At 42.0% G+C, this 15,161-nt stretch overlaps 1 protein-coding gene across 8 annotated transcripts in view; it reads left to right on the top strand.

Moving 5' to 3' along the window:
- Dmxl2 (Dmx like 2) overlaps positions 1–15,161 on the top strand; it is a 141,672-nt gene that overhangs the window by 1,759 nt on the left and 124,752 nt on the right. For 6 of the 8 annotated variants that reach the window (XM_055621812.1, XM_055621811.1, XM_055621809.1 and 3 more), the window contains exon 1: positions 35–266. The exons of 1 other annotated variant lie outside the window; for it this stretch is intronic. In XM_055621812.1, coding sequence (XP_055477787.1) covers positions 180–266 — 87 coding nt within the window. In that variant the 5' untranslated portion in view covers positions 35–179. Of the gene's footprint in view, positions 1–31; positions 267–15,161 lie in introns of those variants that run through there. One more of the 8 variants, XM_055621813.1, reaches the window with a different exon arrangement.

Genomic DNA, 15,161 nt, shown 5'->3' with positions numbered 1-15,161 from the left:
TCCGCAGCCGAGCGGCGGTCGGGCGGCGGCGGCTGCCGGAGCCTCTCATGGCCGGGCGGCGGCCGGCCGGCGACGAGCGAGCGCAGCGCTGAGTCCCGAGGACGCACGGGGAGCGGCTGCGGCAGGGCGCGGGGCTCGTCCTTCTCCGGCGCGGAGCGCGGTCCAGCCGGAATCCGGAGATGCATCTGCACCAGGTCCTCACCGGGGCTGTCAACCCTGGAGACAACTGCTATTCCGTGGGCAGCGTCGGGGACGTCCCCTTCACGGTGAGCGGAGCTGGGGCCTCCCGTGGGGCCGCGAGCCACGGGCCCACCCACGCCCCCTGGGCTCCGGGCTCGGGCGGGGGAAAGGCTGAGGACTCGCCGCCCTCGTCCGCCCCTCGAGCGCGCCGGCGGCAGAGCTGGAAGGTGCGGGGCAGCCTCGGGGTCTGCGGTGCCCGGAGGTGGTTGCAGCGGCCGAAGCCTGGGCGGTTTCCACCTGCTCCTGGCTAGCGGCAATAGGTCTTGGTATGGAGGCGACGCTGCTTCCTGGCTTCCCGAACAGCCTGCGGCTTTAAATGCACCCTCCGAACAAGGCAATAGAAAAATTCTCTCTCTCCCCAAAAGTGTTAGAATGGAAGTCACCTTCCCACGAGTGGCCTATCCTATCTATCTCAAGGTTCCGTTTTAGGTAATAACTTAATCTTTGCAAGGTAGTTTTTTTTTTTTTAAGCCCGAAGCAGTGCATGCATTTTATGAGTTTCCTTGGATGTGTGATAAAGATGTATGTAAACATAACACTTTGGAAACTAGTACCTACCTACCCAACATGTTTCTCAGCGAGACGGGATTCATCAGTCCTTTTCTGAGAATAGACTGTTAAAATTAAGCTCTCCTAGAGATTGTTTTATAGACTCACACGGATTAATAGGAGTTTCAAAAATTAAATTTATACATGGTCCTTCTTAGAAGGAATGATATTAGTGAGATTGCTGTTAAGTACATATTGATAATCATGCCTAATAAAATTGGGTATTGCTTGGTAACGTGCTTTTTTGGACAAACTATTTGATTTTTTTGTCTGCAGCAGCATGCTTTTAAAACTGCAGGAAAAAATTACAGCAAAACTGCAGAATCATTATGTAGCAGTGCGTTCTGGAACACCACCTCTGTTTTCAGTGTTTTGTGATTCATTAAGAATAACCCAACAAGGTCGCTTCAGGGCCTTATGCTTTAAAATGTAGTCGGCTCAGCGTTGTTGTAGTTGAAAGGATCCCTTAAAAGCAGGGTTGCTTGACATATTTTATCGCCATCAGTGTTGGTGTGTGTTGGTGCACATGTGGCTTAAAACATCAGTGTAGGCCCCATGAGATGGCTTGCTGGGTGGAAGTGCTGGTTACCAAACCTAGAGCCCCCTGTGGCTCGCGCTGTGGAAGGAGAGGAGAAACTCGTGGCAGGTTGCCCTCTGACCTCCGTATGCATGCTGTGGCGCTCATGTGGTACCCCTCCCCCACAACAAAAATTGCTAAAAAATTCCCCAATAACGTTAGCATAGATTGGAGCTTGGTTGTTAAGTGTGTAGATACTGGAGAAGAGAAGGAGAGAGGGAGAGAAAACCTTTGTGTCTTGTAGTGTGTAGGATCAGAAGAATGGGTTTCTTTCACCAAGAAGTCACTCTGGACTTTTGATAATGGCTGTTTCTCTCAGTGTGGTGATGGTGGCTTACTGTGTCCGTGTAAAGTGAAGCACTAGCTGGGTGTGGTGGCATACACATCTGTACTGTAGAACCAAGGGGATAGAGGTGTGAATCCATGCCTTAAACAGAGCAAAACAAATCAGTGTCCCTGCTCCCTCCCGGCTGAGCTCGGAAGGCCGGTGTGAGAGCCCCATCAGTGCTTTGCCAGTGTGGCTGCTCCACAGGCCATCTTCTGTCACCAAATCTGACTGTTTGTGGGGTGCCTGTCAGATTTACCCCTCCGAGTGTCTGGAGTCACCACGTTGTTGGAGAACCCCGCGTTACTGTGAAAGCTTCCAAATGGTCTTCCTTATTCCCATCATTTCACCCTTCTCATGGCTGCTGGGATAATTATTTTGAGTGCTATTTCATCATGCCACTCTTCTTTCAAGAACATAGAGTTGCGCCAAGAAGCCACATTAAGAAATCGTTGTCAGATGGCCTGCTGTCTTTCGCTTTGTTTGACTGCCTGCTTCTTACATTGCCCCCTCCGTGACATAGTGATTGTGCTGTAGCCGACATTTTAAAAATACTTATTTTGTTTTAAGTGATGTGTTTGTGTGTGTGTTAGTGTGTGGGTCTGTGCAGGCGAGTACAGACGACCGTATGCTAGAGCTGTCAGATCCCTTGGAGCTGGAGTTATGGGGAGTTGTGAGCCACCCAGCATGGGTGCAGGCAACAGGGTTCGTATCCTCTGCCCTTGACCAGTGAGCTCTCCCTCCTGCCCTGTACTGGTTAGGTTCACCAGGACAACCTTTCTTACTGTCTTCTTATCTGCTACAACTTGAAAGTTTATTTGGTTCAGAACAAACATATTTGTGTTATTTTGTTATTTTGACCCTTTGGGCAAGTGCAAATACAGATCTGTTTGCACACATTTCATTTTAATATTTTAATTATGAGTGCCGTGTTCAGTTATCTTGCTGTGAGCTAAAAATGATCTTCTGGGCATTATGAAAACATACTTTGCTTAAAAATACAATAATAAGTGTTTTCAAGCACTCTAGAATAATATACCTCAAAAACTATGTATATAGTAAAAGTAAAATTTCAGAAAATGTAGTCTGTACACTAGAGCATGTCAGTTGACTTTATAATAATTTGATAAAGGGAAGCCTTCAGTTCTGGGTCAGGTGACTGCAGCAGGGCTAGGCATGGCTGGAATGAGTCTTGTGACTATTCATTTGGTGGTCTCTTCTCAGAGGTTTCCTTCATAACAGAGAGCCTGCTCTGCAGAGAGAGAGAGAGAGAGAGAGAGAGAGAGAGAGAGAGAGAGACCCTCTAGACATGATTGCTATAGAAGAAAGTCTGCTTTGCCTCTAGTCAATGGTTCTTAGTTGACTTATTGCCTGATATCTTATTGCCTGATATGACCTTTTAAAAATAGAGTAGATAATTTACTTGGATATAAAAACTGAAAAAAATTTGAAGAGTAGAATTGTTCTAAGAAGATTTTCTTTTTTTTTTTTCAACTTTTCTATTTATTCCATTCCCATAAAAATATGTTACAAATAATAGTCATTCCCTTATACAATTTCCAAGTATAATTTTCTTTCTTACACTAATTGCATATAGTATTAAGCTAGTATTTGAAATTTTTTAAATATATTTTTTTATTTTAATTTTTATTAATTATACTTTATTCACTTTGTATTCCTCCATAAACCCCCCCCTCCTCCCCTTCTAGTCCCAACTTTCATCCCCCTTCTCTACTCATGCCCCTTCCCAAGTCTGCTGATAGGGGAGGTCTTCCTCTGCTTCCTTCTGATCCTAGTCTATCAGATCTCATCAGGAGTGGCTGCATTGTCTTCCTCTGTGGCCTGGTAAGGCTGCTCCCCCATCAGGGTGAGGTGATCAAAGAGCAGGCCAATCAGTTCATGTCAGAGGTAGTCCCTGTTCCCATTACTATGGAACCCACTTGGACACTGAACTGCCATGGGCTACATCTGTGCAGGGGTTCTAGGTTATCTCCATGCATGGTACTTGGTTGGAGTATGAGTCTTAGGAAAGACCCCTGTGCTCAGATTTTTTGGTTCTGTTGCTCTCCTTGTAGAGCTCCTGTCTTCTCCAGATCTTACTGTTTCCCACTTCTTTCATAAGATTCCCTACACTCTGCCCAACAGTTGGCCATAAGTCTCAGTATCTGCTTTGATAGTCTGCAGGGCAGAGCCTTTCAGAGGCACTCTGTGGCAGGCTCCTAACTTGTTTCCTGTTTTCTTCTTCTTCTGATGTCCATCCTCTCTGCCTTTTGGGATGGGGATTGAGCATTTTAGTCAGGGTCCTCTCTCTTGATTACTTTCTTTAGGTGTACAGATTTTAGTAGGTTTATCCTATATTATATGTCTGTATGAGTGAGTATATACCATGTGTGTCTTTCTGCTTCTGGAATAGTTCACTCAGAATGATCTTTTCCAGTTCCCACCATTTACCTGCAAATTTCATGATTTCCTTGTTTTTTATTGCTGAGTAATATTCCATTGTGTAGATGTACCATAACTTCTGTATCCATTCTTTAGTTGAGGGGCATCTGGGTTATTTCCAGCTTCTGGCTATTACAAATAAAGCTGCTACAAACATGGTTGAGCAAATGTCCTTATTGTGTACTTGAGCCTCTTTTGGATATATGCCTAGGCGTGGTATGGCTGGATCTTGAGGAAGCCCTATTCCTAGTTGTCTGAGAAAGCGCCAGATTGATTTCCAGAGTGGTTGTACAAGTTTACATTCCTACCAGCAGTGGAGGAGGGTTCCCCTTTCTCCACAACCTCTCCAGCATGTGTTGCCACTTGAGTTTTTGATCTTGGCCATCTAAGATTTTCAATGCTTATGCCATTGTAATAATGGAAAAATAGTGTACTGTGTATTTCACTGCACGCAGTGGGGGTCGTGGTTGGCTGGGCTGTGAGTGGCTGCTTGGTGATGTCATGTCCCAGCTTATGCTGAATGGACATGGTGGTGCAGTTTGTAGTGGTGTTCCAATGGAGCATGTCATTTCATAGGTGCCGTGTGAGCTGTGGTGCTGTTTATTTGTGTTCTGTTGGTTGACAGCAGCTTTTCCCCGCCCATCATTCCACTGTGACTTTGTAAATATATTTTAAACTGACATTTTTGTATGTTGTTCTTAAAGTGTCACCTTTTTATCAGTCTGTTTTTTCAGTGTAACATCTAAGTTTCAGAAATAGTCATTCTGGCTGGGTGTGGTGGTGCACGCCTGTAATCCCAGTGCTGGGGAGGCAGAGGCAGGTGGACCTCTGTGAGTTCAAGGCCAGCCTGCTCTAAAAAAGCAAGTCCAGGACAGTCAGGACTACACAGAGAAACCCTGTCTCAAAAAACAAACAAACAAATGAAATAGTTATTCTGAAGAAAGTTAGATCCTGGTTGGTCCAAAGATGTCTCCCATGTCTGAGCTTCATTATATTTATGTTGCCTTTAGAAACACTTCAGATAAGTGAATGAAACGAGGCTTTTTAAATTAGATGTAGGTTTCTCATTTATTATTTTCTTGAAAAATATCCCTTACTTCTAATTATTCAGCTATTAAAATAAAATAAAATACCTGATTATTAAAGTTTCACCATCCGTCCTTTAGAGAGGCCTGTTGTAATTTTAGATGTATGAGGCAGTCATTTCAGCTTCACATGAATTGAACACTTTGATCCAAGTTTGCAAAATTAGTCATTTCCTTTCTTAAGGATATTAACCTAATATATTGGTTGACTAAACATGATGACATGAGTACAAATAGGCAGATAGATGAGAATACATGTGGTTTGTGAAGATTAATATTGGGGCTTTCCAAAGGCAAGAACAACAAAAGCCAAGGATGGAGTAATACAAAAGCTGAGTATCAAGCAGGTTCTCTTCATGTAGGAAGTTTTTCTTGTCAGCCATAGGCCTTCATTAAGTAGCAGTTACCCTTAGAATGTTGAAAAATATGCTTTACAAGTGCTGTTTGTTGTTGTTTTCTTAAGATAGGGTCTTGCTGGCCAGCTTAGACTGAATTTGAATTTATGATTCTCTTCTGCCTTTGGAGTACTGGAATTACAGACAGTACCTCCATGTTTGGCCTGCAATTAAAAAATAATTTTAATTAATATAGCACTAGAAGGTTGGTCTGAATGAAAAGCTGTTCCTCTTCAGAATCAGAAGATGGGAAATTACTTACCAGTTAAGAGCAGACTGCTCCTTCAGAAGACCCACATTCAATTCTAGCCTTACATGGCAGCTCATAACCGTCTGTAAATAGAGTCCTAGAAGACCAGATAGCCTCTTCTACCCTCTGCCAGCATCAGGCATGCGTATGGTGCACAGACATATGTATGTGCAGTCAAAACGCCGGTGCACAGAAAAATAAATTACAAAACAAAAATTAGAGGATAGTGTTACATGCTCTCTTTTCTAGCAGTTAGATATGTTTTTAACTCCACTGTAGAGTAACATTTTCCTATTAGAATTATGGCAGGTTTAATAGTTTAATATTTAGAGAATTAAGGCTTATATTTTTCAAGAAAAATAATCAACACTAATAGAGTAATGATCAACCTGCTTATACATTTAGCACATGTTTGTTGAATGCATAGATGTGTTGGACTCTGGATTAAAAAAAACAAAACCCGGAAGAACAAAGCCCTGACTCAAGGGAGACAACCAGAGAAGTGTAGGACTCAGAAGTCTAGGAGGAGCATTAAATACGTCAACAGCAGCTGACCAGCTGTACGGCTTTATTAGGCGCTGCTTGTGAGGACTCAAGGGTTGAGCGGTTACTTCTGGACAGGGTATCAGAGTTGGTCAGAAAAATGCTCCTGCACTGGCTATTTATTAACAGGTGTGGCACCTCACATATCTGACTACCTATGCTTAGAGTGAGGAGGAAGATGAAGTCAGCTTTAGAAGGGATTTCTTTTTCGAGAGAAATTGGCCCATTTGGTTTTGGAATTATTATTTTTTTTTTTTTGAGTCGATAGGAAGTATTTTAAAAAAAAAATCAAGGGCTTACATTTAGTGTCAGTTGGTATGTGAATGTGAATTCTGTCTTTTCTAAGTCCCTGTGTAGATTTTTTTTTTTAATTTTTATTTTTTACCCTGTGTAGCTCACATGTAGACGAGGCTGGCCTCTAAGTCACAGAGATCCCTTTGCCTCTGCCCAGAGTGCAGGAATTTAAGGAGTGTATCACTACACTGGGCCATGTGAAGATTGTTAACTAGCTTTTCTGCTGATGGTGAGGAGATTAGCAGCTTCTCAGAAAACCTGAGGTGGTTCTGAATGCCTGCCTCCACAGTGGGAGTTCAATGTCTAAGTACCTGTATGATCTTGATAAAAATCACCTAATCATTTTTCCTCTTTCATCTGTGAAGAGAAGTTCTTAGGTTAGGTGCTCTCTATGTGTTTAGTGAATTTTTTAGAAATTTCTGGGGCCAGAGTTAAAATATAAAGTGGTTGTGGTGATAAAATGGGTCTTAGGTGATGGTTGCCTAACTCGTGAGACCCCATAGTCTGGAGCTTCAAAATTTTGGACTTTATAAAAGCCCATTCAGAGAATTTTTGAAGCAGTAGGCTCACAGGTGACAAGGAGCTCCCTTCCCTTCCTTTAAAAGACATTACATTACTTAATTTATTAAGAGTGTGTGTCCACATGGAGGTGTGTGGACATGCATGTGCCATGGCATGCATGTGAAGGTCAAAGGACACTTTGGAGGAGCTGGTTACTACCATGTGGGTCCCAGGGCATTAGACTTGGTGGAAGGTACCTTTACCTGCTGAGCCATCTCACCTCCATCTCCCCCCTTTTTTTCCTTCTCCTCCTCCCTTCTTCCTCTTGCTTCTCTTCCTCTTATATCTCCTCCTCTTCTTCCCCCTCCTTCACCTTCTTCATTATTCTTGCTATGTTGCTCAGGCTGCTCTTCAGCTGGCCATCTTCCTATTTCAGCCTAACAAATGCTGGGATTACAGCTGTGTTCCACAAGCCATTCTTGGGAAAAGTTAGAACAGTGGTTCTCAACCTGTGGGTCTCCCAACCCTTTGGGGGTTAATGACCCTTACACAGGGTTTGCATATCAGACATTCTGCACATCAGATATTCACATTACAGTTCCTAACAGTAGCAAAATTACAGTTATAAAGTAGCAACAAAAATAATTTTGTGCTTGGTGGTCACCACAACACGAGGAACCATGTTAAAGGGTCTTGGCTTGGGAAGGTTGGGAACCACTGATGGAAAACAAATCAGAATCTTGATATTTAATCATCAAAAGGAGCACAGAATGCTGGTCAATAACTACAGGACACAGCAGAAAAACAAGTCATGCTTGGCCAAGTGAATTTCTCCAGATGATAGAAAGCAAAGTATTATTTGTACCCCCTTTTTTGTTTGTTTGTTTGTTTGTTTTTTGAGACAGGGTTTCTCTGTGTATCCCTGGCTGTCCTGGACTCACTTTGTAGACCAGGCTGGCCTTGAACCCACAGCAATCCGCCTGCCTTTGCATCCTTGAGCGTTGGGATTACAGGTGTGTGTCACCTTGCCTTGCACCCATATTTAATTAAAGATAATTTTTTGTGTATGATTGTTTGCCTACATGTACCTATATGTACATATATGGACCACATGCATGCTTAGTACCTGAGAAGGTTAGCCAACGGTGTTGGATCCCTCGGATCTGATAAGTTCGAGATGATTCAGTTCATGTCTAACTCATTCATGTGAGCCGCCATGAGAGTGCTAGGGGTGGAGTCTGGGTCCTCTGGAAGAGCAGCAGTCAGTGCTTTTAATGGCTGAGCCATCTCTACAGCCCCGTGTCTAGCTACTTTAATAAAAAGCAAGTTTTTAAGGTAGATATTTTGGTATAAATCTTAGGCTTTTCAATTTTAGAGTTTGTGAAATTCATTTGCATGTCAATTTATAAACCTGCTACTAAGGAGTAGATACAACTTCTACAGGTTGTATGGCCCACCCCCACGCCCCCTTTTTTCTCTTTTAGAGATTGCTCGTTGTAATCCTAGGAGTTGTTGTCAGTTTCCTGTACTTCTGATCCCCTTCTTGCATGAGTGCTTAGCTTTCTTTAATGTTCGTCATCACACACACCTGACAGTGAACCTTCTCCTGACAGAGAAGTCAGTGCTAGAGGGGCTTTCTTTCTTTCTTTTGAGACAGGGTTTCTCTGTGTAGCCTTGGCTCTCCTGGACCCTGTAGACCAGGCTGGCCTTGAACTCACAGAGATCTGCCTGCTCTGTCTCCCTGAGCGCTGAAACTAAAGGTTTGTGACAGCTACCCCAGCTTTAGAGGGGCTTTCTGAATAGAACTGACAGTCCTCGAATATGATAATTTGGTGAGGCCACTTAAAGGACAAATGATAGTATCTTAGATGGGATGGAGGAGGACCAGAAGGAGGAGCAGGAGGAGAGACAGCAGCTTCACCTTCTCTTCCTGTTCCTCCTCCTCTTCCTGATCCTCCTTTTTCTTCTACAAATAGATACATTTTCTTCCCATCTCCAAAGATTGATTTTTTTTTCCCCAGATATAATAATTAAACATACTAAATCATGGTGATGCTTTTCTCCTCTGACTTTAGGGAAACGCAGGGAAATTTGAGGCATTTTGCAAGTGGGTGGCCCTTGCACAAGCACAAACACTGCCCTCCCCCAAACAAGATGAAAACAACAAAACCAAAACCAAAAGAAACCAACACAAGAAAAGTTTGCTTTATGCTCAGTTTACAGCTATATGTAGCTTATATAGTAGCTGTTATTCAAGAACAAAATAATTACTGGTTCTGTTTGTACAGAGCTGTAATCTCAGCTGCTTGGGAGGCTGAGGCAGGAGGACTATAGATTTGAGGGCAACTTGGGCTCTAGAGTGAGTAGCCTGGGGAACTTAGTGAGCCTCTGAGAATGCAAAGAGGGCTGACAGCTGGGCCCACTATCAAGGCTAATCAAGTGCATCACCATGCACAGATTTTTCATAACACATCTGTTGTAAATGTGTAACAAATGGTTCGCACATGCATGTAAAATATGAACCTAAGCACATGTTTTAACTAGGAGCTCAGTTTGCTTCATAGAAAATCATTTTTATTTGGAAGACCATTTGACAAACCAAAGCTATTCAGAATTAGATATTCAGCAATCATTTTCTCAAAAGTGAATGAGGCTAAGATGCTCCTTCAGAGATCTGACATTATTTGCTGGAAGTGATAAAAATCAAGCTACAGTTAGAAATTTGGAAAACTGGACTTAATGAACTTTATAGCTTCCCAGTATAAAAACTTTCCTTTTGAGATCAATGATGCTATAAAAGTATACAGGTTTTTTTGGCTGGCCTGGAACTTGCAATGGTCTTCTTATCTCTGCTTCCCTAGTAACGGAATTACAGATGTGTGCCTCTATGCCTGGGCTATAAAGTATAATATTGTGATATTGTATTTAATATTGTATATTAAAATAGGTTAATATTTAGAAGCTCTTCCCAGGCTGACATATTAACATGAAAATCACAGATGGGCAGCAGCTATACAAGGGTCAAAAAAGATACCTGGATTTCAATGTCATATACACAGGAAAACACAATTACCATAGAAAACCTTTGACTTACCTAGCCTCTGTGAATCTGTGTACTGGAATATTCTTACTATTGATAAAGTTAGTCTGCATGCCCAGGGTCCTGAATCTTACCTAACACTCTGTCTAGATCGTTTGTTGGAACAATATGATTTATAATTTATAAACCTCTGATTCCTTTTTGGGATGCTGGGATTATTGTGACTATTTGTACATGGGCACAATGCTGGTATATCAGCCCATAAGTGCACTTTCCTTGGCAAAACCACCTCACATGTGTTGTAGAGGAAGAAGTGTGCTGTGATTAACTCTGAGGAGGGAGAACCTTGGAAGGTTGCATTTTCCAGGTTCTACCTATGTGTTTTCCCACCTTAAGACATGCTATTTCTTCACCATAACCATAAGCATAAGTTTCTGTGCCCTGTAACTTGTTGTTGATCTTTATCCATGTAGGTGGTCAGTTCCAAAATGATATGACAACTTTTCTGATGATTTTAGGATATGGTGATGTATGCCCTTAATTCTAACACTTGCACAACAAGTTGACTGATACTTTATTATCTACATGCCAGTGTTCAGATACTACCCTTTATCACCTAGCCATGGTAGCACACAATCCCAGCTCAGGGGAGACAGGCCAGTCTTGTCTGCACAGTGAGTAGCCAGCCAGAGTAAAATTCAGGGTAGTGAGTTGGCTCCATGGGTCAAAGCACTTGCTGCCAATCCCAACTACCTGGATGTCTTTCCCAGGACTCCCATGGTGAAAAGAGAGAACTGACTCCCACAAGTTCTTTGACAGGCAGTAGGGCACACACACTAAACAAAAATAAAAATAAGATAAAAAAAACCATTAGAAAAAGCTATTAAAATATTTACCCATCCAGAATCTGTGATGCCAGTTAAATCATCACAAATAGAATGTGAAAGCAGACAAGGGAACTCAGCTGTTACTTCATCTTTGCTGTTGTTTTCTGTTAGGCATGGGTGGCTTATTTGGGGAGTGCCTCAGATCACTGTTAAGGAAAGTGTTGCCAGGTAGATGGATATAATACAAATGGAGATGAAGAATGTATGCCTTTGCTCCCGTTAGACTGTGCTGCTCAAACAGAGGTCTTTGAGAACACAGACTCAGCAGCTGTGGAGACCAATGCCCGTCTTTCTGCTTACTCATTGCGGGCGCTCTGCAATGACAGTGCATTCTAGGCTCTTGAGTTCTTAAGGATTTGGGAACTACTCACCAGGGGCAGCTTTAGGTTGAAGCCCTGGCGGAAGTAGTCAGTATGCTTGTGACTAGAAACCCCTCCCACCCCCTCCCTGGGGATCCCCACTTTGCATTGTGCTTTTGAGATGGTGTGTCAATGGTGAGCCTCCTGCTGTAGCATCTCTAGCACTGGCATTACAGGTGTGTGTCTCATGACACCTTTTTCTTGGTCAGGTTTTCTCCATGTCACCCTGGCTGGCCAGGAACTCACTGTGTAACTAGGTTGTCTTGAACCTGAGGTAATCCTCCCATTTCTGTCTCCTGAGTGCTGAGATTACAGGGTCCACCAAAAGCCCTAATCTCCTTATCTACATAGTTTACTCTCAAGCGGTCATGGAAGATCGTGTGTCATTATTCTGCATTCTGTTTTTCCAAGCCAGCATCCTAATGTTTTCATTGCATTCCCTACTACAATTCCATGTTTCCTTTAAACCTCTGTTTTGAATATCTTTACTCTCTCTTTTAGCTTTTGTTTCACTTAGGACAAGAGACCACATATAAGTAAAAGCAAAATTTAAGCCAAGTATTGTGCATGGCTGTAATAGTAGCTGAGGCAGCAGGATCAGCTGCTGTTCAAGGGCAGCCTGGTTTATCTAGTGAAACTGTCTCAAAGAATCAGGAAACTGGGGCTGGTCCACTGGCAGTTGCCAACACTGGCTGCTCTTCTAGAGGACCAGGGTTTAATGCTCAGCATCAACCTGGTGCTCACAACCATCTGTAATTCTAGTTCCAGGAGTTCTGATGACCTCTTCTGGCCTCCTCAGGCACCAGGCACTCATGTGAAACACAGACATACATACAGGCAGAACATTTATACACAGAAAATAAAAACAAAACAGAGAAATTGAGAAAAAAAAGTTTTTTGCCTACTTTTTTCTAATCATGATAGTTTTATATCTGAAAAAAATGTTAATTCCATCGTTTTGAAGCAGCCATTTTTTTTCAACTAAGATGCTTTTTTGTTACTCGTTTTAAACATGATAACTACTAATGCATATTCATTGACATGCCCATGCATGCGTATGTCATGCTTTCATTATGTCCCCTTCCCAGCTTTCTTTTGCTCTGTTTTCTGGCCTCTCTCTCTACTAGCCCTTCAACCATGAGATACTTTATTCTTTTGCAGGGCAAGCTGTTTTATACTCGTAAGCCCAAGAGAACAAATTTGATGCAGAAAGATGACAGCTGATTTTTTTATACATGCTGGCCCATCTCTGGGGCTGATACTGTGCTCCTTTTACTCTGATTACTCTGGCATTTTTATAATCAGTGCTTCGGATAGCTTATTCTTGGCACTCTCACAGTAAGCAGTTATTTACATTTGTTTTCTACTGTCCCACCTTCTAGTGAGAGTGCAGACAAGCTGCAGAGGGCTGGCTTTGTGGTGCTCAGTTAGAGCACATTAATTAATTAGTACATGTTTGCTTTTCCAGGTCTCCTGTTCCCTTCAGCTATTACTAGCATTAGTAAACATGTTTTCTTTGTCAGGAGTATAGGAGTAATCTCAGTTTGGGCTGTGTTTCTTTAAAAAAAATTTTTTTTTTATTTTAAATTTTAGAGTGTTTTTTTTTTTTTTTTTTTTTTTTTTTTTTTTTTTTTTTTTAGACAAGAATCTTAGTTTGTAGCCCTGGTTGGCCTGAAATTCAGTGTATAGACCGGGCTAGCAATCTTTCCATCTTAGCCTCCCACTACTGAGATAGATTTGTATCACATTACTTGGCTTACCTGCTTAACTCAATATTTAGAAATTTGTTATAGGACCATCTGTTTTGTTATTAATGTAAAATTGGCTAGTTTTTGTCCAGTGATTAAAAACTGTCAAACTAAAAAGTCCTGGGATGGAACCCAGTTCATGGGAAGCGTGTGCTCTATCGCTGAGCTACACCTCAAACCCAAGAGAACATTTTTGTTACTACTGAATAAAAAACACGTTTTCTTTAAAACATTCGACCCATCTTTTTCTGGAAGTAGGTTTTATCTTTACAGATTTCAAGCTTTGCTTTCCTGCTATTTTCAAGTATTTTGTTAATTTTGCATTCCTCAGTTTTTTGGAAAGGAGGGTTCTTTGGTTGCCACACAAACAGCTACTATGAAATTGTCACACTGATTTCCTCATTTTTGACCTAGGATAATTTTTTTCCCAATATATAAATCTGTTTTGCCCAGTTAGCATTGTTGAGTGGACTTTCCGCCATTGGAGCTTATACATTAGAAGTAAAATATGTTTGTGGGCATGTGAAAGAACATTAGGTTTTTTGGAGACTGGGCCTTGCTACGCTGCTCTGGCTGGCCTAGAATTTTCTTGGTTTATAGATAAGACTAATCTCAAACTCACAGAGATTTGCTTGCTTCTGCTTTCTGAGTGCTGGGATTAGTCATGTGCCATCGTGCCTGTTTACTTTTACTATTTTTAATTGTGTGTTTATGTGTCTGTGTGTATGTTCATGGATGTGTGCATGCTTGTGAGTACAGATGCTCCAAAGGCCAAAGGTATTGGATCTCCTAGAGCTGGATGTCCAGTTAGTTGTGTGTTCCTGTGAATGCAGGAAGTTGAACTTGGGGCTTTTGTAGTTATTATGGATAGACAAAAAAGGGGTTCTTAACTGCTGAGTCTTTTTAAGCCCTAGATACTCTGTCTCCTTAATACTGAGAATATATGCCACGTGACAGTCATTTAGTGACTTCTAATGTTTGCAGCAGCAACAAACAGGAACTATAGATTAATGATGGCAGAACTACACAATGGAGTAGTATGCATTTAGTAAGAATAAGGTTGACAAAGGGAGATACTAACAGAGGTACTCATGTGGAAGGGGGGAGTTCAGGAGGCTCCAGCCCTGCTCAAAGCACTACAGGCAGCTGAGGAATGCTGGGTGGAGAGATCGTCTCCCCAGAGAGGGGCACACCAGTTGGTTATGCAGTACTGCCAAGTGGTTGGCCCTGAAAACATAGACATACGGCCACACACCCACCCCAACACCACCACCACCACCCATTAAGGGAAAAAGCCCATGATTTTGAATGGGAGTAAGGTAGGGCACATGGGAGGAGTGAGGAAAGACAAGGGGAAAATGGTGTAATTATAATGTAATCTAAAAAAATTATAAAAAGCAGGGCACAGTGGTGCATTCAGGGAGGCAGGGGCAGGCGGATCTTTCTGAGTTCAAGGCCAGCCTGGTCTACAAAGCGAGTCCTGAACAGCCAAGGCTACACAGAGAAACCCTGTCTTGAAAAAACAAACAAAATTGTAAAAAAAAAAAATGAGGTAATTCTTTCAGCGCTAGTAGGGAACATTCTTCAAGATGAGTTAGTTAAATAAAGTTTCAGAATAGTGTACAGTACAATCCTATTTATGTTGAAGAAGGTTTATTTGCAGTTACCCTTATATATAAACATTTCAGGAGAACCCATTATAACTAAGTGATTGCTCCTTAGTAATGGGGGAAGCTCATCAAGGGTAACAAGGTGTCAAGCTTTTCTGATTTAAATTTATTTATGTGTTATTTTTTTCTGCTTCCTAGAGTTCTGGGATCACAGGCATGGAGCACTACACCCTGCTCACTCAGCTATTTTTTTTTAAGATGTATGTATGTATGTATGTATGTATGTATGTATGTATGTATGTATGTATGTATGTAT

The sequence above is a fragment of the Psammomys obesus genome, unplaced genomic scaffold (assembly GCF_907164565.1).
Source record: "Psammomys obesus unplaced genomic scaffold, mPsaObe1.curated_primary_1811, whole genome shotgun sequence".
Lineage (NCBI taxonomy): Eukaryota > Metazoa > Chordata > Mammalia > Rodentia > Muridae > Psammomys > Psammomys obesus.
The sequence above is the reverse complement of the archived record's forward strand: the minus strand, read 5'-3'. Positions and strand labels throughout refer to the sequence as shown.